Source organism: Copadichromis virginalis, linkage group LG3, assembly GCF_057382275.1.
Source record: "Copadichromis virginalis isolate Kocher_CV1m ecotype Utaka linkage group LG3, C_Virginalis_male_GT1.1, whole genome shotgun sequence".
Taxonomy (NCBI): Eukaryota; Metazoa; Chordata; class Actinopteri; order Cichliformes; family Cichlidae; genus Copadichromis; species Copadichromis virginalis.
In genome coordinates, this window is record NC_140620.1 from 1,446,118 (window position 1) to 1,467,107 (window position 20,990).

Sequence of the window (20,990 nt, forward strand, 5' to 3'; positions counted from 1 at the left end):
AAAGCATCAAGGGTTTCACAATATAAGAAGGGTTCTCATATAATTCATGAGAGATGTGATGCTAACGATGCAGCTTTATTATCACTGGACGCTCGTCAGGCTTCGGACAGAATAGACTGGTCAGATTTATTTAACCTTCTCCCAAGATATGGATTTGGAAATCATTTTCTCAGATGGGTTCAACTTAACCCGTCACATTGGAGTGTTCCACTCATCAGGGGTGCCCGTTATCTCCAATGCTATTCATTCTGACTATGGAACCTCTGGTGATGACACTTACAATGAGAGCTGTACTATTTGGTTTCCAGTTAGGAGATCGAGAGCAGAGATTGGCCCTAGGCCCTAGACTGGCTGTCTGTTAGCCAAGTTGCAAAATTAATGCTACAAATGGAGCTATTTAGACGATTTTCTGGCTATAAATGATTCAAAATCCTCCTCCGTCCTATTCCTGAACAAGGATGAAAGGTTATGCAAAGTTTTTATATTGAGTCACTTCCTCTGCCTCCTCCAAAAGAATCCTTTCAGAAGTTAAACGATATCTTTAATTGGTTAATTTGGAATAACAAAGGTCCTAGATGAAGACTTGGCTTGTTGTACCTGCCATATGAAAGAGGGGGTTACAATTCTCTGATCTTAAACTGTATCACTGGTCTGCACAGGTGCGCTCAGCCACGCTCTATTTTTCCACTGAGACACCTGCAGCCTGGATAAAAAGTGAACAAAAAACAGTGACAAACCTTCAGTTTGGTCTGCATCTATGCTCTGCAAGCTCAAAAAATAAAAAAATAAAATTATATAAATATATATATATTATTTTATTTTATTTTAAAGTTTCCACTTGACAGAAATGTGTTTTTGTTGGAGATTCCCGAGGTTCGCACGGTGTCATCCTCCTGAAAAGGAAACACCTTGTGGCGTCAGGTGAGCTTCAAAAGGTGCTGTCAGTCACATGACCCTGAGCCTCAGCAGGAAGTCTGACCCCTTCATAATAAAAGCATGTTCTTCACCTGCACTAATCAGGCTGAGAACACGCTGGGCTGGAGTCACGTGATCGACTTGTAGTTCAAACACAGCTGTTTCCTTTCCTGAGTTCTTATCACATCTCCTAAACACATTTCCTCCACCTCACAACGTTTCTAACAAGGAAAAGTGCTTAGGAAAGGAGGTAGGAGACCACTGAGTGTATGTGAACGTGAAGGGCTTTTATTGTGAAATGCAGGGTAGGGAAAAGTTGTTCCGCACATGCGCGGTAGAGATCCTGCGTGAGCAGAGACTAGTCAGTTTAATAAGTTTGATGATTTGTTTAAAATACAGAACAAAAGTAAACAAAGTAGGACGGTAGGGCATCATGGCGGCTTTATGAACGGTAAGAGGCGGGAACACGGGGGCGACGGTCAGAGGGAGGACATCAACAGGAGGAGGACCGGAAGCTGTTTGAAAGCCGTGAGCGGGAGTTTGTCAGCAGGGGGAGAAACCGGCACCCGGAGCGAAGACATGGACCCCCTGCAGGAGCTCCTGGACCGGGTCAAGCCCAGCACCGAGGCGGTGAGTCCCAGTCTGACCCTGTTTGCCCGAACTGAGCGATAAATAACAGTCTACGTACACGCACAGCCCTGCGTACGTAGACTGTCTGCGTCATGACGTAGGCAGAGTTCAGTTCAGTTCATTTTTATTTCAAACATTTCAAACATGTGCCTTCACAATCATTACAAAATATCATTCCAGTATTTGTTTGAAAAGGAGTAGGCTGAAGTATTTACTTATTTGTCCCTACCCCTTCAAGTTTTACCTCTCATTCATTTAATTTTTTTTTGTCTTAAATTAAACAAACAACATATGAAACATATGAAGTAAAACAAAACATAACATACATAAATCAAAAACAAGAAATTAGCAAGCCCCACCACAGTATAGTTTCTTTCATATGAAAAATACAGAATGTGTATATTTGCAGATACACAAGTTATGGAAAAACAACAAACCAAAACAAAAAAACAACCAAAAAAGAACCACAACACCATTACCAGCTACATTACCGTCCTGGGTTAACCCCGTTTTCTTCATTCTTATACTTATTTAAAATTAGGTTTTTATATTTTACTTTAAACTGTTTTATGTTTTGACTGTCTTTTATTTCTTCTGTTAGACTGTTCCATAATTTAACTCCTGCAATTGACATAGTTCTTAAAGTTGTTCTAGCACTTTGTATTTTTAAATTCCATTTCCCTCTTAAGTTATACCCACCTTCTCTTTCTATGAACAATTTACAGATTTCTTTGGGAAGCAATTTATTTCTGACTTTATACATTATTTGCGCTGTTTTAAGCTTCACCAAGTCTTGGAATTTAATAGCTTGCATTTTGACAAAGAGTGCATTTGTATGGTCCCTGTACCCTACATTATTTATTAATCTAATGGCCCTTTTCTGTATTATAGTTATCGTTTGTGTGTTACTTTTGTATGTGTTTCCCCAGACCTCTACACAGTAGCTCATATATGGCAGTAGTAAAGCACAGTATAAAATGTGCAGTGCTTTCTGATCCAACATATGCTTTGCTTTCCCCAGGACGGCAATGCCCCGTGCCAATTTCCCCCGAACATAAGTAATGTGTGGCTTCCAACAGAGCTTGTGGTCAATGATCACCCCAAGAAATTTTATTTCATTTACTCTTTCTAAATATACATTGTCAACACATATTTCTACTTCGATGTTTTTCTTTTGGTTTCCAAACAACATAAATTTGGTTTTATCTAGATTCAATGATAATTTATTTATATCAAACCACTTCTTTAATATCGTTAATTCCTGTGTGATCATCTCCAAAACCTGTGGCAATTCCTCTCCTGAACACAGTATGTTTGTGTCATCTGCAAATATTACAAACTTTAAAATCTCCGATACTCTGCAGATATCATTTAAGTACATAATAAACATTTTTGGACCCAGTACTGAACCTTGAGGTACTCCACAAGCTATATCCATCAAATTAGATTTATATTCATTTATTTGTACATATTGTTGCCTATTCCCTACATAGCTTTTTAACCATTCCAAAACCACTCCCCTAAACCCGTACTTTTCCAGTTTTTTTAATAGAATTTCATGATTAACAGTATCAAACGCCTTCTTTAGATCTAAGAAAACTCCGAGCGCATACCTCTTATTATCCATACATTCCGTTATCTTTTCCATTAAATCTATCAGTGCCAAAGCTGTTGATCTGTTGTTTCTGAACCCATACTGACTATCTGTCATTAATTCATATTTTTCCACAAAACTGTCAAATCTTTTTATGAAGAGTTTTTCCAGTATCTTAGAGAACTGGGAGAGTATTGACACTGGTCTATAGTTTGTAAAATGATGTCTTTCACCGGTTTTGTAAATGGGAATAACTTTAGCAACTTTCATTTTTTGTGGAAAAACTCCTTTTTGAAACGACAAGTTGAATATATATTTTAATGGTTTTACGATACCATCAATAACTGTCTTTACCGTTACCATATCAATATCATTCCAGTCTGTACTGGTTTTGTTCTTAAGTCCTCTAACTATGTCATAAATCTCTTTCTCTTCCACTGCTCTTAAAAACATTGAGCTACTATTCCTTTCAATATTTTCACCAGTGTCCCTTTCTATTCCATCAACCTTTATTTCTTCTGCCAGTTTTGGCCCTATGTTTACGAAGAATTCATTAAAGCCATTTACTATCTCTTCCATGTTATTAATACTTCTTGTCCCTTCTATAAAGTACCCAGGGTAATCATTATTCCTTGATTCATTTTTGATTATTCTGTTTAATACATTCCATATATCTCTTGTGTTATCTTTATTGTGTTCTAACCTTTTAATGTAATACTCTCTTTTACAGGATCTCATTATATTAGTTAATTTATTTTTGTAAGTTTTATACTTCATTTCAGTTTCTATTGTTCTCTTTTTTATGAATTCTCGATATAAGGTATTCTTTTTTTTGCTGGCATTTTGTAGTCCTTTTGTCATCCATGGTCTTCCTGCATAGTTGTGTTTCCTATTGATTTCAATTACTGGGCATTTTTTATCAAGTAATGTGTTAAATGTTCTTAAAAATCCTTCGTAAGCTTTATTAACTTCTGTTTGTTCATATACAATATTCCAATCTTGCTTTAAAAGTTCCTTTCTAAGACAATTTAAGGTCTTCTCTGTTCTTATTCTTTTGTAAATAATCTTATGTCCATCGTTGTTCACTTTATAATGGCAATTATACGATGCAAAGACTGGTAAATGGTCACTTATATCATTGATTAACAGCCCACTTTTTATCTTTCCTTCTATTATATTTGTAAATATATTATCTAATAGAGTTGCACAATGAGATGTTATTCTGGTCGGTCTTGTTATCAGTGGAAATAAACCGATGCTGTACATGGAATCAATAAATTCTTCTGTACTCTTATTATGATTTGGATTCAATAAGTCAATATTAAAGTCCCCACAAATAAACATTCTTTTCTGATTTATATTTGTAAATAAGTCCTCCATATTATCCTTAAATATCTCAATCTTAGATCCTGGTGTTCTATATATACAACTGACAATTAGGTTTTTCCTTTTTTCCATACTTATTTCCACTGATAAACATTCCATCACTCCATCAATAACAGTCGTCATTCTTCCCATTCTTTTGTACTTTAGGTTTTTATCAATGTAAAGTGCCACCCCACCTCCTTTCTTGTTGATCCTGTCTACATGAAGGAATTCATATCCATTTATTTTAAAGTCTTCTTCTTTTCCAGGAGTTATCCAGGTCTCCGATATGGCTATCACATTGAATGGCTGTTCAAACTGTTATGTAGTCTTTGATGGATTGAAAGTTTGCATATAAGCTTCGACTATTAAAGTGAACCATTGTTATACCCTGTTCTACCTTAAATTCCTTTTTAAGTTGCTCATTTGTATAATAATTGCATTCATTTGTCTTATTGTTAAAGAAATTACAATCAGGATCTATGTTGCTGTCATACATCAATGTCTTATTTTCAATATCTATATGAGTTGTTAGTTGAAAATTGTCAGACATCTGCGTTGGTTGTGCACTTGGACGGTCCCATCATATTTAGCACTGCTTTGCATTTATCAGTTATATTTTTCTAGTTCCGTCATCTCTTTGATGACTAGAACCTTAGCCTGCTCTGGTGTTCCATTTAACTTAATGAATATTTTACAGTCTGACGTCCAAGTTGACTGTATTTTCTTCTGTTTTCTTAATATTCTTGCTTGTCTTGCAATGTCTGCATTTTTCTTGATTAGGTGTTCATTTAAATAAACATTTGTACCTTTTAGCTTTCTTCCTTGCTTGAGCAGTTCTTTTTTCTGTTTTCTATTAACAAAATGAATGATAATGGCAGGAAGAGGATGGCATCCCTCAATATTTTTACTGTCCATTTTGATACCTTTGCTTTTAAAGAAGGCCATTACCTGCTCTTCCAAAGAGCGTAGCTCTTGCTCGGGTGGCTCCCCTCTCTCTGATGCTGCTACCCGTGCGTATGTCTGATGCTTGGTTTCCAGTCCTGTCACTATCACATCATTTACTCTTGAATATTGTTCCAGATCTGACACCCGTCCTTCCAGCATAGCAATCTTCTTGTCCTTTTCCTCGCTCTGCCTTCTTAGTTCTTTAATATCATCCATTAAATTGAGTATCAGATTTTGTTGTTTTGAAATTGTTGTTATTTCTTCAGACATAAAGTTTAGGGATTTCTTTATGTCCTCCAGTTCCTCCTCATTAACGTTGCTCCTCTTAGGCGGCATCTTAACGGCGTTAAGGCCCGCTGGTTGCGAAGCACCCTTGAGGGTTGCCGAAACCCGGCCTGTCCTGGCAATTAAGAGCAGCAGCCGATCGCTGTTTCGAGCTAATTCTATAGCAGAAATCCACACAGAAAAGAGAATATAAGGATGTGAGCCTGTTCTACATTTATTATTGTGACCTCCGACCTGCTGCTTTGTTTCTTTAGGAGTCCCTGTGGTTAAAGAACATCTTCACCTCCATCTCTGAACACCTGAGTCCTGTGGTGTGTAGCTCCGCCCCCTCGCAGACAGGTGAGTTCCTGTTTGTTTGAAACAGCTGGCTGATAAATCAGCTGTACTTTAAATCCTTAATGACGATGTCCACTTATGAAACCAAATACTATTTAAACCATTATTTAAACAGTGAAAGCAGGGCTCACCTGCCCTCACAGGTGTCATCAGAGCAGTCCAGTGTGTAGATGTGAGTGTGGTTCAAAGGTCAGAGCCATGAAGGTGACCGACTGTCAGTGAGGAACAGGGAGGACTAAGAGTGTGAGGATGAAGAGCAGCTGCTTCCTCAGGTGGTCCCACCTGTTGACACACCAGCTCTGGTGTCCACTTCAGGTGTTCTCAGTGGGCGGGGCTTCAGTTGTTTATGTTTGTGTTTACCCTTTAAACTTTGTTTTCCCAGGTAACCACGGTGACCTCAGCCTCTTCGATCTGAGCATGTGTGCGGTGCAGGCGATCCAGCAGCAGATGTGTGTGGCCCACAGCTTACCTGTCAGCTACAGGTAACGCCCGCTGACATCATCGCTGTAGCAGGTCACGTGACCTGGCCTTACCGCTGTCCTCCCGTCTGTCCGCAGGCTGCTGTCCGTCTCCCAGCTCGTCTCCCAGCAGCACCTGGCCTGCGTCAGCAACCTGTCCTGGAGCACCAATCAGCAGAGAGCCTGGGCCAGGGAGGCGGAGCTCGCCGTGCCGGGTCAGAGGGCGCTGCCGAGGGTCAACCTGCTGCTGATTGGCTGTCTGAGAGAAGGCCCTGACGGAGAGTACAGGCTGACGGACGCCAGCGGCAGCGTCATGTGTGAGGTGAGTCAGAGGGGGAGGAGCCTAACCTTAACCCATGGCCCATCAGCTGGTTAGTTCTCAGGAGCTTCTTCACAGCAGCGTCACTAAACCGGATCTGGTCAGAACTGATGGTAACGAGGTCACAACAAACTGCAGGTGTTCATGTGCAACGTGAATGAAATCGAATTCCTCTTTAATTCAGCTCATTCTCTGTGCAGGGACACAAGTGCTGATAGAGTCTGGTCATCACACGCTTCTCTGCTGATGTTTACATCAGCATGAAACAAGCAAACAAGCTCAACAGCTGACTTTCATTTCTGTAACTCAGAAACATCAGGACTTGTTAAATGTGAGCTGTGTTTATATGGATTCACTTAGCTGATCGATAAGTAAGGATGTAAAGACAGAGTCTGTCAGCAAGTGAGTAACTGTGCTGGCACAGACGTGATGACAGCAGAGCTTTATAAAGATGTGGAGCCTCCTCCTCACATAAAGTATACAGATAGCATCACCTGCAGTAACCTGACAGATTACAGTCAGACAGCTGCAGCAGGCTCAGTGTGGTCCTAGCATCACCGCACGGATTAATGACTCACAGTACTTGAAATGTGCAGTTCTCTTGTGTTCTTATTGCTATTTATTCTATTCTTCCCTTTTCTATACTCTGTATTTGTATATGTGTATATTTCTGCTCACCTTCTGTAACTTCTGTCAGTGCTGGGCTGTTGGAAACCGAATTTCCTGGAGGAACGCAGCCGAGGGATCAATAAAGTTTCATCTAATCAGATCAGATTAGATTAGATTAGATTAGATCAGATCTAATCTAATCTAATCTAATCTGATCTGATCTAATCTAATCTAATCTAATCTGATCTGATCTAATCTAATCTAATCTGATCTAATCTAATCTAATCTGATCTGATCTAATCTGATCTAATCTAATCTAATCTGATCTACTGCAGCTATAAAACAAACGGCATCACTGCAGATCAGAGCTGATGAAGCTGTCATCATCAGTACAGGCTTCCAGCATCCACCCAGGACACACTCCGCCTCTCTCTCACCCGCGTCTCTCTCTCTCATCCAGTGCCTGTCTCTCTCGCCCCTGTGGCTCGATCGTCCCGTTTTCCTCCCTCACTGGAACTACATCCCCCACAATGCATCGGGCCAGGAAGAGGCCGCAGGCTTCTTGGAGCTGATTGGCTCCCCTGTCCTGTTGTGTCCTGGTGCTGAGCAGGGATTGGCTGCTGCTCCTGGAAGGGTGGAGCTAAGCGGAGCGGTGGGAGTCGGAGAGGCCGGCAGGCTGCTGAGGCACAGGTGGGTCACATGACCTCTGAACTGCAGCGGAGTTTCTGAGCAGTGTGTGTGACAGATGTGTGTGTGTGCTCCAGGGTCAAAGGTCAGCGGCTGAGCGTGTTCGGAGAGGTGGGCTCAGTCTGCCCTCTGCTGGCCGTGGCAGGAACGACCTTCTTTTGCTTCACGCTGACGGATGAGTCGCGCTCGCTGCCCGTGCTCGTACAGGTACCAGCTCTCTGAGGATGATGATGGTGAGGAGGGACGATGAAGCTCAGTGTGTGTGTGTGTGTGTGCAGGACAGCAGCCGGCTCAGCTGGATCCAGCGTGTGTGTGTCGGGCAGAGCGTGTGTGTGACAGCTCTACGTGTGTGTGCGCTACGAGGCTGGAGAGGAAACAACATCCTGTGTGTGACGAAGCGCTCCGAGCTGCACGCCGACTACACGCACACACAGGAACACACACAGGAACACACACACTCTGAGTCCCTGCTGTCACAGCCTGCTGAGGACGACTGTGAGGAGGCGGAGCATGAGGAGGTGGAGCTGGACCAATCAGCTGTGAGGATAAAGCAATCCAAAGTCATCAGCTACCAGGTGAGAGTGCTGTGAGCTCTGATTGGCTACCACAGGTTTGTACCTGTGTGCTGATTACTAAGCCTCCTCTGCTGTGATAGGGCACGGTGACTGAGGTTGTGAGTGAGGGGGCGGGGCTCTACGTGCTGGATGGGAAGGTGGGTCTGTGCGTGGCCTATCAGCCGGCGGCGAAGAGGAAGCTGAGGGCGGGAGACAGAGTGGAGGTGAGTCACATGATGTGACATCATCATGCCCGTTTGTGTTCGTGGCAGCCACGACTAATAAAGTTTGATGGTTCCTCCTCCTGCAGTTGCATCACGCCCACTTCCTGTACCGGCCCTGCCCGGACTTCCCTCCCAGCATGCTTTGCACCTGCCTGCGCTCCAGCCTGAGGGTGACGGCCTTCAGCAGGGCGGGAGGCTCGCCACCCGACAACCGCTGCCCGGGAGATGGGGCGTTACCACGGTTACTGCTGCAGAGAAACACAGATGTGTCCGATTACCTGTGGACCTGTCACCTAAGCTCGCAGCTGGCACACAGGTGAGGCTCCACCCACCACCACCTGTCCACAGTCAGAGACAGCAGAGCCTAACCTTTGTCCTCCTGTCCTCCGCTGGCTCTGGCTTGTTTCCTGGTCCTGGTTCTGGTCTTGGTCCTCAGTCTGGTCCAAGGTGTGTGGAGGCAGCAGTGTGTGTGCTTGCTGTCCTGGAGGCTGATGGAGACTCTGAGCAGAGCTGGAGGACGAGGACGCAGAGACATCTACGCTGAGATGCTGGACGAGCCTCACACCTGTCCTGTGACGCAGGTAGGTCCCACTCTCACCTGTCTTCCTTACAGGTGAGTGTGGAGCATGCTCAGTGTGCTCTGTGTCCCTGCAGTACAGCGTGTCCTCGGCGGTCCGGCAGTACCTCGGTGTGTCGGAGCTCCTGGAGTCCCTGCAGACTGGCTGCTGGTCTTCGGCCCCTCTGAGCTCTCTGCTGCCCCCTGATGGCTCCAACCTGACCTCCGCCCAGATCAACGGGTTCCTGTCCTGGTCTTGCAGGACTCTGTCCTCCGAGCCTCGGGGTGGAGACGCTGTGAGGTAAGGTGACAGCAGCTCCCACATGAAGTCATGTGATTACGTACCAATGGTTTTTGCCGGTTTGTGTGTCAGGCAGCGCCCCCTGCTGCTGGTCGGCGTGCTGGAGCTGCCGTCACAGACGTCTGAGTTCAAACACTCGATGCAGCTCAGAGACGCCGCGGGAGCTGCAGCCTGCGTGCTGACGGAGAGCAGCGAGGAGGAGGAGGGAGCGCAGAGGGCGGTCTTTAACAGCGCCTGGATCGGTACAATGCACGCACACAGACACACACACAGGGACACACAGCTTTATTCTTTAATGTGTGTGTGTGTGTGTGTGTGTGTGTGTGCGTGTGTGTGTGTGCTGCAGGTTGTCTGGTGGGTGTGGTGCAGTTCACCATGGTGACAGAGAGATTCCTCCAATCAGATTTCCCCTCCTACCAACACCTGGACCAGGACAGGTTCATCACACACAAACACTGCAGGTACACACACACACAACCTGCAGCATGCTGACTGCTCATTGGTCCACTCTCTGTGATGTAAGAGGGCGTCTGATTGGTTCAGGGTGTGAGCTTCCTTCCTGGTTGTAAACATTATGAGTTAAATAAAGCTGGGTTCAATTCACAGGGTTTACCTGCAGTTCTCTCTGGACCACCTGCACATCCTGAGTCCATCTGTTGCCATGGAGACACACCTGAGACACAAGGGGGAGGAGCCAGGAGGGGATGTCACTGCCAGGAAGCAGACAGTAGAAGAAGAAGAAGAGACTGCTGGGAGTAAGAGGAGGAGAAGAGAAGAAGAAGAAGCCAACTCCGGCAACCCCTGGCCCTGTGTCTCCATGGTGATCAGGGTGGAGCAGAAGGAGGGTGTGTCCTGGAGGAATACAGGGGCGGAGGCAGAGGATCAGGAGGCAGGGCTGAGACTGTGCTTCTCAGTGAAAGCTGCTGTGATTGGTCCAGTGGTCAGCTGGAGGCGGGACCCAAAGAATGAGCCAATGACAGAGAAAGAAAGTGAACAAAAGCAGGAGAGACAGGTGAGAGACGCACCTGTGTGTGTTTACCTGAGCTCACCTGGATACACAGTTACGTGTGTGTGTGTGCGTGCGTGCAGGTGGTGCTGGTGTTCTCAGGTGTGTGTACGCGGTGGTTTCCTGTCCTCCAGCCTGGATGTTTCTACAGACTCATCGCCGCTAACACTCAGGTATCAACCCAGCTTTGATGATGTCACTAAGGGGCGTGGCCAGAGGTTGGCCTCATCGGTCTCTGCTCTCTGATATTAGTACACATGAACACGTTTTTCAGCTTTAACTGTAGTTGTTCACACACTGAGGTTAATTATGGAGTTCCACAGGGTTCAGTGCTTGGACCAGTTCTGTTTACATTATACATGCTTCCCTTAGGCAGCATCATCAAAACACAGCTTACACTTTTACTGCTATGCAGATGACTCCCACCATTCCTGTTTGTGGGGAGTTGATCTGACCTGAATCCTTGCAGCTGATTGGCCCATGTGTCTGTCAATCAGGATCCCAGTGTTCTGATTGGCTGTGGAGTTTCTGAGCGCAGTGGGGTGGATCTCCACGCTGAGTCGACCCTACAAGTCAGACGTGGTTGGAGATTCCACACTCTGACACGCCCACTGCTGCTGCCCACCTGCAGACAGGTAACACTCGGTTTGCTCCCCGTCTTCCTCCAGGACCCTTAAACTTTTTTTTTAGAGATTGACAGACCATGTGACTTTCACGCATTGCATTGTGGGTACAAGTGGCAACAAAATCAAAACCCTGCATTAAGCGCTAGCATTTCCAGCACTTTGGGGTCCTTCGGGACTAAGTAAAGAATACAAATACAGGCCATTTACCGTTTATTTAGCTGTTGTTAAATATTTTATCTCCTGTACAGGCCAACACAATCTGTTTGTCGTTTCAGGTTGTAGTGTTACACAACATTTTCAGATCTAATATAAATAAAATGAGTGTTTCGTAATTCATTCAATTTATTGTCTTTATTTATAACTGGCATCATTGTTTCATTCTATTATAGAATCTTACAAGAAAGAGGCAACATTGTAAAAATCCATCATTATTAGCTGCTTCCTGAAAAACAAATCAACAATGCAAAGAAAAAAAACTTTGCTAACAACAAACTGGAAAACAGTTATTCATCACTTGCTTGCTTCAATACAACCCTTGGGCACATATATGCGGACGTTTCGTGGCTGTTTTGATCTCGCTCTCTCTCTTAACCAATCAGATCTGGCTGTGGTAGCAGCTTTAAACTCGGTATGACCCAGGCTGATAGAGGGGCCAGTCTGGATCACATTCCTGCATTTTGTTTCTGGTTTTCCTACAAAACACAACAAACATTAGCCCGCAAAGCCACAGTGAACAAAGCAGCATAGCAACGAATTCAATTCAAATCAATATAAGACTTATTTGTAACCTACATCAACAATCATGTTGTGATAAATTACGTAATAACTACAACAGAAGACTTAATAATACAACACAGTTAATAATACAGCAGCTTCTTGCCATTTTTGTGTTTCTTTTTATTACTGTGTGACTGTTTTCGTGTGAAAGCCTGCGTGCGCTAGTACCGCTTGCCACTCGTTCCCACAATCCTTTGCGGTTTTACCCCTGAATGACGTCACATTTTCCATCTCTATTCTCTGTGTTTTCAGGCCGTCCCACCCACAGTCTTGTCCGTCTCAGAGGTCTTAGACTGCAAGTAAACTGCTCGTCCCTCACTGAGTCGCCCCCTGTGGCCATCCGAGGAACTGCAGCTGCAGCCTGCTTTAAACTCTTACTGGTGTGTGTGTGTGTGTGTGTGTGTGTGTGTGTGTGTGTGTGTGTGTTTCAGCTCAGAGCTGGTGTGTTTTCAGGGTGTGGTGTCTGAAAGGATCAGTGTGAACAACAGGACCGCCCACTCTGGACACACACACTCAGGTACAAACACACAGGTGGTTTGTGTATCAGGCTTTTCTGCTGTGAAGTTGTAACATGGGGGTCTATGGAGGCGACTCACTGCTGCCTCTGCTGGACACTAGAGGAACTGCAGGCATCAGTGCTTCAGGTATGAGTCTCAGGTCTGACTGTTAGCTGAATGTGTGTGTGCAGGTGTGCGTCTCACTCTTTGTGACCAAGCTGGGAGGAGTCTGCAGGTGTACCTGGACCTAAGCCACACCCCCTACCCACCTGGCCTGTTGCCGGGTAACACTCTGCTGTTGTCTGGTTTCCAGAGGAGGCTGTCCAGGTGAGACACACATAGACAGGCTTATAAAAGTTTGGACTCTTTATTTGGACTCATTTCCAACAATGTCAGCCCCAATAAAGTTCTGGATCATCTTGCATCAATAGGCTGCTGGTTTTCTTTACTGGTTTCAGGTGTTACCAGCAAAATAGTTGTTTGATCATCTGGAAATGTAGCCAGATTTATTTATTTAGACAGAGATCTTGACCCCCCAATGTTCAATACAAAGTCACGCCCATGGTTACGTACCTGTGCGGTTTACCTGTGTGTGTGTTTCAGGACAGGAAGTGTGTACTGCACGTACTTACCTGTCAGCTCCATAACTGTGGTCTCCCTGGGAGACACCAGGTAAGTTTACAGGTAAAGTCTGGTTCACGTGTTTGTCGTGCTGTTGTTTATTTGTTTGTTTGGTTTCTATCAGCTCGGCCCAGCCTCCTCCTCCTGCTCCCATCATGCACCTGGGTGAGTGGGCTCTGAGCAGCAAGCAGAGGTGCGCTGTGGGACAGGTCAAAGGTCACGTGGTGTGTTTCCTGTTCCTGCAACTGCAGTGGAGCTGCTCGCTGTGTGGCAGCGTGTACACACAGGTACTGCATAAAATACACACAGTGTGTACAGGATGTGTTCAGTTGCAGTTTCTCGGGTGCAGTGAAAGTACTCAGAGTGCTTCATGTGTTGTTAGCGTGTTGGTGGCGTGTTAGTGTTGGTGCAGTAAGTAAAGTGTCGTTTTGGAGGAAACTGCTCACGATTTCAGGTGTGTGTGTTTACCTGTTGCTCTCTCTCTCTCAGGGCTGCAGCAGCTCTCAGTGTCACTCGACCTCGTCAGTGTTTCAGTCCAAAGCAAAGTAAGAGCAGCTTCCTGTTGAGCTCACCTGCTGATACGTGTTAATCACCTGGATGAGTCAGGTGACAGTCACATGATCAAACCATGTGGCTCTGCTCTTCGATCAGGCTGGTGATCGATGACGGGACAGGTGAGGCTCACGTCTGCTTCTCAGCTGCTCTGGTTCCTGCTCTGCTGGGATTGGCTGATGCTCAGTGGGAGGGGCTTCAGAGAGCTCTCAGGGTCAGAGGTCACATCAGAGTCTTCCCTCGTGGGCAGAGCCAGGTCAGTAGCACCTGTCAGGTGTATATGTCTACCTGTCACAGGTGAGTCACGTGCTCATCGTCGTCTTTAAACTTTATTTTGTCTTTAAAATTTAAGATGAGGCTTTAACTGTGAAAGGGCACATCCTGTTTACATCCTGGTAACAGCTCCGTCTGCTCACACCTTACTGCTGAACTGGTTTGGGGGCGTGGCCACTTCCACCTTTAAAAGTCTGTAGGTGTGACGGACCCACGCTGGGCTCACGTGAACAGGAGGGAGGGGCCTTACAGCCGTGTGTTTCAGCGAGACTCAGTTCGTGCCCCTGACTCCACCCACTCGACCTGATGAAGCAGCAGGTGGTGTAGTTCTGAGGGTAATCGGGGCTGACTGTGAATGCCACACCTCCCACATGGAGGGTGGAGACCACAGGGGAGGGGCAGGACAGCGAGAGGCATTTAGGACTCGGGTCACACCAGGAGAACCCACAGGGCCCCTCCACCCACAGGTGGAGCTGTGTTAAAAGACCCTGCAGACTGAAACGTCCTGTGGTCAGAGGAGGTGAAACGAGAAGAAGATGCAGCTACAACCCAAAGAACAGCGTCCACACAGTGAAGCACGGTGGGGACGCTGTGGGGGGGCCACCACAGAGAGAAACAGGCGTCCTGCAGGACGTTTCCACAGGGCCGAGCCGTGAGTCTGCAGAGACATAACCTCTGTGTCTGTCTCAGGTGTGTGACGGGGACGCTGACGACTTCCTCCTCCACTTCCTGTTGTGTCTGTGCAGCAGCGATGTCATGATTCGGCCGCTCAGCCTCACCTGCAGGAAACACACCAACCAGAGACCAGAAGGTAACCCCACCCTCACACACCACCCTCACCACCCTGACTGCAACCTTCAGAGTGTGTGTGTGTGTTTCAGAGGTGAGGAGGTTCACTCGAGGAGACAGAGAGTTCCTGACCAGACTGGCTCCTCCCCTTCAGCTCACCTGTCTGCACCTCCACCCTGACTGAGCTCCACCTGCTTCGTTCTGACTTCATCTGTTCTACGTGTTCGTACAAATAAAACTTTATAGTTCCTCCTCCTGTCACACGGTATCTCACCTTCACTGACCCTGACGCTGGTGATCAGGGTCAGAGGTCACACGAAGCTCTCTGGGTTTAACAGGTCATGTGACCCTTCTACAGGAAGTGATCCCTGTGAGTGGCGCCCACATCGGAGACGTTCTCAGATGGTGATTCATGAAACCTAATTGGTAAAACTAAACACTGAACGTGTTTCGGTTTGTTTACAGAGGTCAGACGGTGAAAGCTTCAGCCTGACCAGGAAAGAATCAGTCCTCTTTAAATCACACTTACTTTAAATGAATTCCTCCTCACCTTCATGTGTTTTGTATTATTGCATCTTATACTGAAAGAGTTCATCCATCGACACATTTGAATCCTGCAACATTTCACCGTGTCAGTTTGTCATGAATTGGACTATTTTAGGATTTCAGTTCATCTTTCCAATAAAGCTGGCAGCTCTGAAACAGCTGTTCTCTCTGAGGCTGTTTTGCATGTAAATAAAAGTGAAATAATTAAATGTTCTGTGAACAGACCGTCCAGTGGAGCTCCTCAGGGCTCTGTGCTTTCACCACTTTGTTTTCTATGCTAATGAGTGTCAGAGCACGTCAGCATCAGTCCTTCAACATGGTCACAGCCTCTGATGAAGGTGTTCAAATGTGGCTTTTAATCCAGGTTTACACTTAAACAGTCTCCATGAAACGGGCCTCTGCCCTCATTCATCCTGGAGATCACTCGTCTAAACCAACCAACATAAAGAATGTGATGTTTTCAAAGCGAACACGTACACACAGTTGTTATGGAGACGATTAAATGTAGGAGCGATGATTTGTGAAATCCTACATGTGTGTTCTAACATGCTTTAATGATGGCATGAGCTGACAATGAATAACATAAAGTTAATAGTTAATCTGCAACAAAACTTTTTCACCGCTTCAGTTTTTGGTCTTTTCCACATACGGTTGTTGTTGTCATGGAAACAGAAACCAATCGGGCCTTGGATGGACGTCGGGAGTTCTTAACAGCAGCTCGTTGTTCATTCTGATGTTGTTTTTTAATTATATTTTATATTTAATATCATATATTGGCCGTTTTCAGCTTTATCTGAAGGGCCACGGGTCAGACTCCACCTGGGCCTGCCGCTCTCAGCCTCACTCTGAGGAAGCCCACAGTCTGTCACAGTGGAAACTACACCGGGGGACCCCATCCTTGGAGTGGACCCATTTTTGTTGTAGCGTGTTTTGGGGTTTAAAAGCCACAGAGACGCGGTGCTTAGAAAAAATGCATTTCAGCTGTGCTGATGCTCCTGACACGTATAAGACTGGGGAAACCTGCATTCAGCTGGACCTGAAAAACACTATGTCCAGATAAACACAATCAACTTTTGGAGAAAAATAAAAGATTCTTCATCAGACTAACAACTAAAAACATGACACTTACCTTAACAGTATGGGCTACATCAAATATATTCAAGACCGACAACAACACTTCTCACTGCTGCTAATTTTAACAAAACTAAACAAAAAGTAGAAAAAGGCAATTCACCAAGTCTTGAAAAGTAAAACTGAAAAATAGAAACACAGAATAAAGTAAAATATCCATCCAGATCTTTACCACCAACAACATAAAATCTATCTTAATTAAATGGCCAAATTCTCCAATAAATGAGCAATAATAAAGTAAGAAAAAATAAGACATTCAATTTATGGACGCTCAAATTAACAGAGCGACATTAAACGCACCTCATTGCCTGCCGTAGCGTTCTTCGCAGCTGCACTTCACCTCAAAGGTCGGTTAATACATCGGATTGAACTTAACCAAAGTCCAATTAAAGGAAAATAAATGTTTCTAACAAATACAATGAAGAAGATTAAAATAATTCACTGTCAGTTACTGTCGCTGTGAGTTTGACGAGGTCAGCTGCTTCATTTGGTTCTGCCTAAAGTTCTCTCAGTGATCCAGTGTTTATATGATAAGATACGTGTTTAATGCAGAGAGTTGGAATTACAAGTTGGTAAGAAGCTTTTTAACAAAGGTTTGATTTAAGCTTTAAGTTCAAAGGTGAAAGAAATTTCACGTTTGATGAAGGAAGATCAAGGCTAACAAGGACATGGGTCAAAGGTCAAAATAAGGTGAGAAAATATAATAGATATATATAATCAATCAATAAGGTGAAAATATCAGATAAAAGGGTTTTTTTGGTTATAAGGAATAAAGAGGTCAAAGGTCAAAACAAGAGACACTGGTAGAGACCTCAAATCATTGTTACTGAAGAAGGAGGAGTTCTTTAACAGTACGACATTGATAGAGTTTGTTTGTGTGTTTGAGAGTTCAGACTGAAAGGGAGCGCACAATCGTGTGTGTGTCTGCAGCTGTTGTGTTGTTGCTGCATCGTTGCCTCAGGGGGAAAGTTGTGTGTGTGTTATGCAGACTAGCAGAGACTGCAGCTGTCAGCAGCCACACACACTTTCTATTCTTCAAATCAAATCACAGTGAAACATGTTCACTGACAGCTCAGCTTCAGCATCGTCTTCATGCTGTGACTGCAGCCGTTCAACTCTGTTTGTCTTTAACCCAAATCATCACAACATGCAAATATAATCATCAAAATGATGTGACTGGAAGGATGCAGCAGTCTGTGCTCCACCTTTCTCCTCCACACCTGCAGGTGGAGAACATGGATGCATGAATCTCTACAGAGTTCTTTGAATATTATCCGTCTCATCAGTTTTCAGTGAACAAAACTCCTCACAGAGCCAAAATAAGCAGTTTGTATCCAACATAACTCAGCTGGACTCTGATGCTCCGTATAACAGCCACACATGAGTCTGGATTCACTCAAAGCATTGAACAAACTTTATTGGAAATGAAGCTTTTGGACATTTGTTCTCTGATATTTGCTCTTCAGCTCGAGTCTCCATCAGTGGGAACATTTCCTGATTCAACTTTTCTTCTGTTCAAATCAAACTCCATGAGAATCAAAGTGTGAATCAGAGTCCTGATGATCAGATTCTATAGAAACATGGAGACTGTAGAGGATTTACACTCAATATGTTCATTTGTTCCCTTCAAGAAAAATCAATCATTCATCCAATAAAATCAGTCGTTGATCAGTTTGATTGACAGGACAGATGATCAGAGGTGCAGAGTTTTTACCTCCATCATTGTTACAGGGACTGAAGTATGGGTGGAGTTTGTGAGTGAAGGAGCAGCCAGTAAAGGAGTAGATCAGAGCTGCAGCACCTACATCATAAAAGGAGACCAGACCCTCCTCATAATCCACAAACACCCCCACCTTCTCAGGACCAGGATGGAGACAGAGGGGGACTGAAGGGTCAGCACAAGCTTCGTACTCATTTCCATTTCTCAGCACTACAGTCCAGAAACCATCCTGAGGACTCCGTGTGATTTGTCCCTTCCTGTTGATCGACTCTGTGGCCACTCCTAAATCCCATTTAGTCTTTCCTTTAACCTGAACCTCAAAGTAAAATCTGCCTGAAGAGAAACTCTGCTCTCCTAAAACACAAACACACACAGAAAATCTCTCTGGGTTGTCTGGAAGTTTCTTCCTCACATCACTATGATAAACTTGTTTTCCATCATCAGACAGGATGAGTTTACGATGAGCTGTATCAGGATCCAGAGTCACATCCACCTCATGCTGCTGCACCCTCTGCAGCTCAGCCTCAAACAGCTTCTTCTTCATGAGTTTCCTGACTGTCTCCTCCAGCTGAGCCACAGCTCTCCCCACAGTCCCCTCATATGATGGTGGATGAACTCTGACCTCTGTCCAGTCCTTGCTGGGTGGAGCTTTCAGGGAGGAGAAGCTTTGGAGGAGGTGGAGGTGGTCTTCAGAGCGTGAGAGCTGCTCCACCTCAGAGCTTCTCTCCATCAGCTCAGAGATTTCCTGTTCCAGATCTTTGATGAGACCTTCAGCCTGTTTCTCTGTAGCTTCCTGTTTGTCTTCGATCTCCTTCATGAGCTCCTTCAGGCGTCTCTCAACAGACTCCATCAGAGCCGTGAGGACCTGAACACCTTCTGCTTTCTGTCTGTCTGCAGCATCTTTACTCATCTTCACCGACTCTGTGATCTCCTGAATCTTCAGTCGTCTCTTCTGGATCATCTGCTGAATCTCAGCCTCTGTCTTCTCCAGCTCTGCCTTCTTTCCTTCATATTCTTCTCTCAGAGGAACAAACTCGTGGTTCTTGTGGTCTAAAACAGGGCAGAGCATGCAGACACATGTCTGGTCGGTCTTACAGAACAGCTCCAGGAGTTTATCGTGCTTCGTGCACATCCTGCCTTCCAGGTTCTCCACAGCATCAACCAGCTGATGTCTTTTCAGACGTTTCAGTGTCAGATGAGGCTCCAGGTGAGTCTGACAGTAGGAGGTCTGACACACCAGGCAGGACTTCAGGGCCTTCAGTCTGGTTCCAGTGCAGACGTCACAGGGAACTTCTCCTGGTTTGGCAGCTTGTTGCTCTGAGCTGCTGCTGCTGGCTTTCTGCTGAGCTTCACGTCTGAACTGAGCAACCATCTCAGAGATGAAGGTGTTGACCCTCAGCTGAGGTCGAGTGTAGAAAGTCTCTTTACACATGGGACACTGACAGCTCTGATTCATGTCCCAGTGCTGACTGATGCAGGTTTTGCAGAAGTTGTGTCCACATGGTGTAGTGACTGGATCAGTGAACACATCCAGACAGATGGAGCACAGAAACTGATCTTCAGATCGCAGATTGCTGGCAGCAGACATGTCTGCACTCTGAGGGAGAAAGAAGAGAAACATTTGATTCAAAATTCACTTTAAATTTCATTTTACAAAGAGAGAAACAAGCGTCAGTAGTCTGAGGAGCTTGGAGAGAAAAGCGTCTGGACTTCTTTGAGTTTCTTGAAGACGTTTCATCAGAGAAGCTTCTTCAGTTCTCAGAGTAACTGGTGGAGACCCAGCAACACACTCAGACACAAACTGGTTCATCCAAACACAAACCTAACATCGTAGTGTCTGCTGTACAGTGCAGCGTCCAGATGGACAGGATCAACGTTTGGGGATGAAGATAAATACAGTCGTTACAAAGATGTGAAATTGTTTCTCTGTTTTACAGAAGGTCCAAGATTCATCCAGATCATTTGTATACTTGAATAAATCAGTTTGTTGGATATTTTCCATCAATCACTGTGAAGTAAACTTCGACCTTGTTGGTGACTGAATACTTCTTATTGTACGTCCAGATCAACGAGCCATTAATATTAAACAGTGACTGTTCCAGTAGAGCTGACAGTGAGGAGGACGATGAATCACAAACCTCAGAAATGTGTTATTAACTGTTGATCCAGTATTTTAATGGCATTGATGAGAACATGTTTATTCAGAGGTGTCTGTATATTTGGTCCATTTGTGCGTCAGTAAAAACTGTCCTGTTTTCTCTCACAGATACTGGAACATCCTCACAAACTCAGGATGTGGAAGAAGATGAACTTTTCCAGTCACTCGCTGGGATACATCATTCATGTTATTCTGGATCCTCAGAAAACATTGATTTATTTTTGTGTTTCACATATTTGTTTGTCCAAATCAAAGATTGATGTTAGTAGAGAAGAAGCCACCATGATAAAGCCTGTGTGTGAAAACGAGATCAGTGGATTTGATCAAAATCCCATTTAAGGAGGAATTCTGTCCTCCAGTTTGTTTAAATAAGCTTTGGGATTAAACAGCATCATCTATGTTTGTGTCTGATGACATGTTTGATCCAGGTCAGCTTGAATATCACAGCTGATGTGTGGAACTCTGACATGTTTAAAGCCTGATTATCAGGATGATTCAAACACATCTGTCTAA

General features: G+C 44.7%; 2 protein-coding genes across 6 annotated transcripts; one reads left to right on the forward strand and one right to left on the reverse strand.

Annotated features, from left to right (window-relative positions):
• Positions 1-1,167: 1,167 nt before the first annotated feature.
• On the forward strand, positions 1,168-20,877 carry LOC146712226 (CST complex subunit CTC1-like). 5 transcript variants are annotated; one of them, XM_085451918.1, is made up of 25 exons: positions 1,168-1,545; positions 5,992-6,076; positions 6,456-6,555; positions 6,631-6,853; positions 7,920-8,149; positions 8,224-8,353; positions 8,425-8,721; positions 8,802-8,924; positions 9,011-9,240; positions 9,361-9,505; positions 9,579-9,781; positions 9,854-10,023; positions 10,128-10,242; positions 10,388-10,793; positions 10,871-10,960; positions 11,285-11,422; positions 12,443-12,489; positions 12,622-12,707; positions 12,879-13,014; positions 13,291-13,359; positions 13,433-13,595; positions 13,798-13,853; positions 13,960-14,116; positions 14,824-14,944; positions 20,586-20,809. In XM_085451918.1, exons 1-25 carry the CDS (start codon positions 1,360-1,362, stop codon positions 20,735-20,737), a joined length of 3,858 nt encoding a protein of 1,285 aa, XP_085308044.1. In that variant the 5' UTR covers positions 1,168-1,359; the 3' UTR covers positions 20,738-20,809. The 5 variants fall into 5 exon arrangements, with proteins under 5 accessions (XP_085308044.1, XP_085308045.1, XP_085308042.1 ...); XM_085451919.1 differs by lacking the exon at positions 20,586-20,809 and adding an exon at positions 15,015-15,628 and having other exon boundaries at positions 1,171-1,545; XM_085451914.1 differs by lacking the exon at positions 1,168-1,545 and adding an exon at positions 6,189-6,345 and having other exon boundaries at positions 5,846-6,076; positions 20,586-20,877.
• On the reverse strand, positions 17,991-19,945 carry LOC146712227 (E3 ubiquitin-protein ligase TRIM21-like). The gene has a single exon (XM_085451943.1). The coding sequence runs from the start codon at positions 19,938-19,940 to the stop codon at positions 18,240-18,242; it is 1,701 nt and encodes a 566-aa protein (XP_085308069.1). The 5' UTR covers positions 19,941-19,945; the 3' UTR covers positions 17,991-18,239.
• Positions 20,878-20,990: the final 113 nt, after the last annotated feature.

Coding starts and splice junctions, on each gene's coding strand:
- LOC146712227 (XM_085451943.1), bottom strand. CDS start 19,940: ATGTTTCTCTTCTTTCTCCCTCAGAGTGCAGACATGTCTGCTGCCAGC.
- LOC146712226 (XM_085451918.1), top strand. CDS start 1,360: ATGAACGGTAAGAGGCGGGAACACGGGGGCGACGGTCAGAGGGAGGAC. Junction 12,490..12,621: donor TCAGAGGTCTTAGACTGCAA/GTAAACTGCTCG, acceptor TGTGTGTTTCAG/CTCAGAGCTGGTGTGTTTTC. Junction 13,360..13,432: donor GTCTCCCTGGGAGACACCAG/GTAAGTTTACAG, acceptor GGTTTCTATCAG/CTCGGCCCAGCCTCCTCCTC.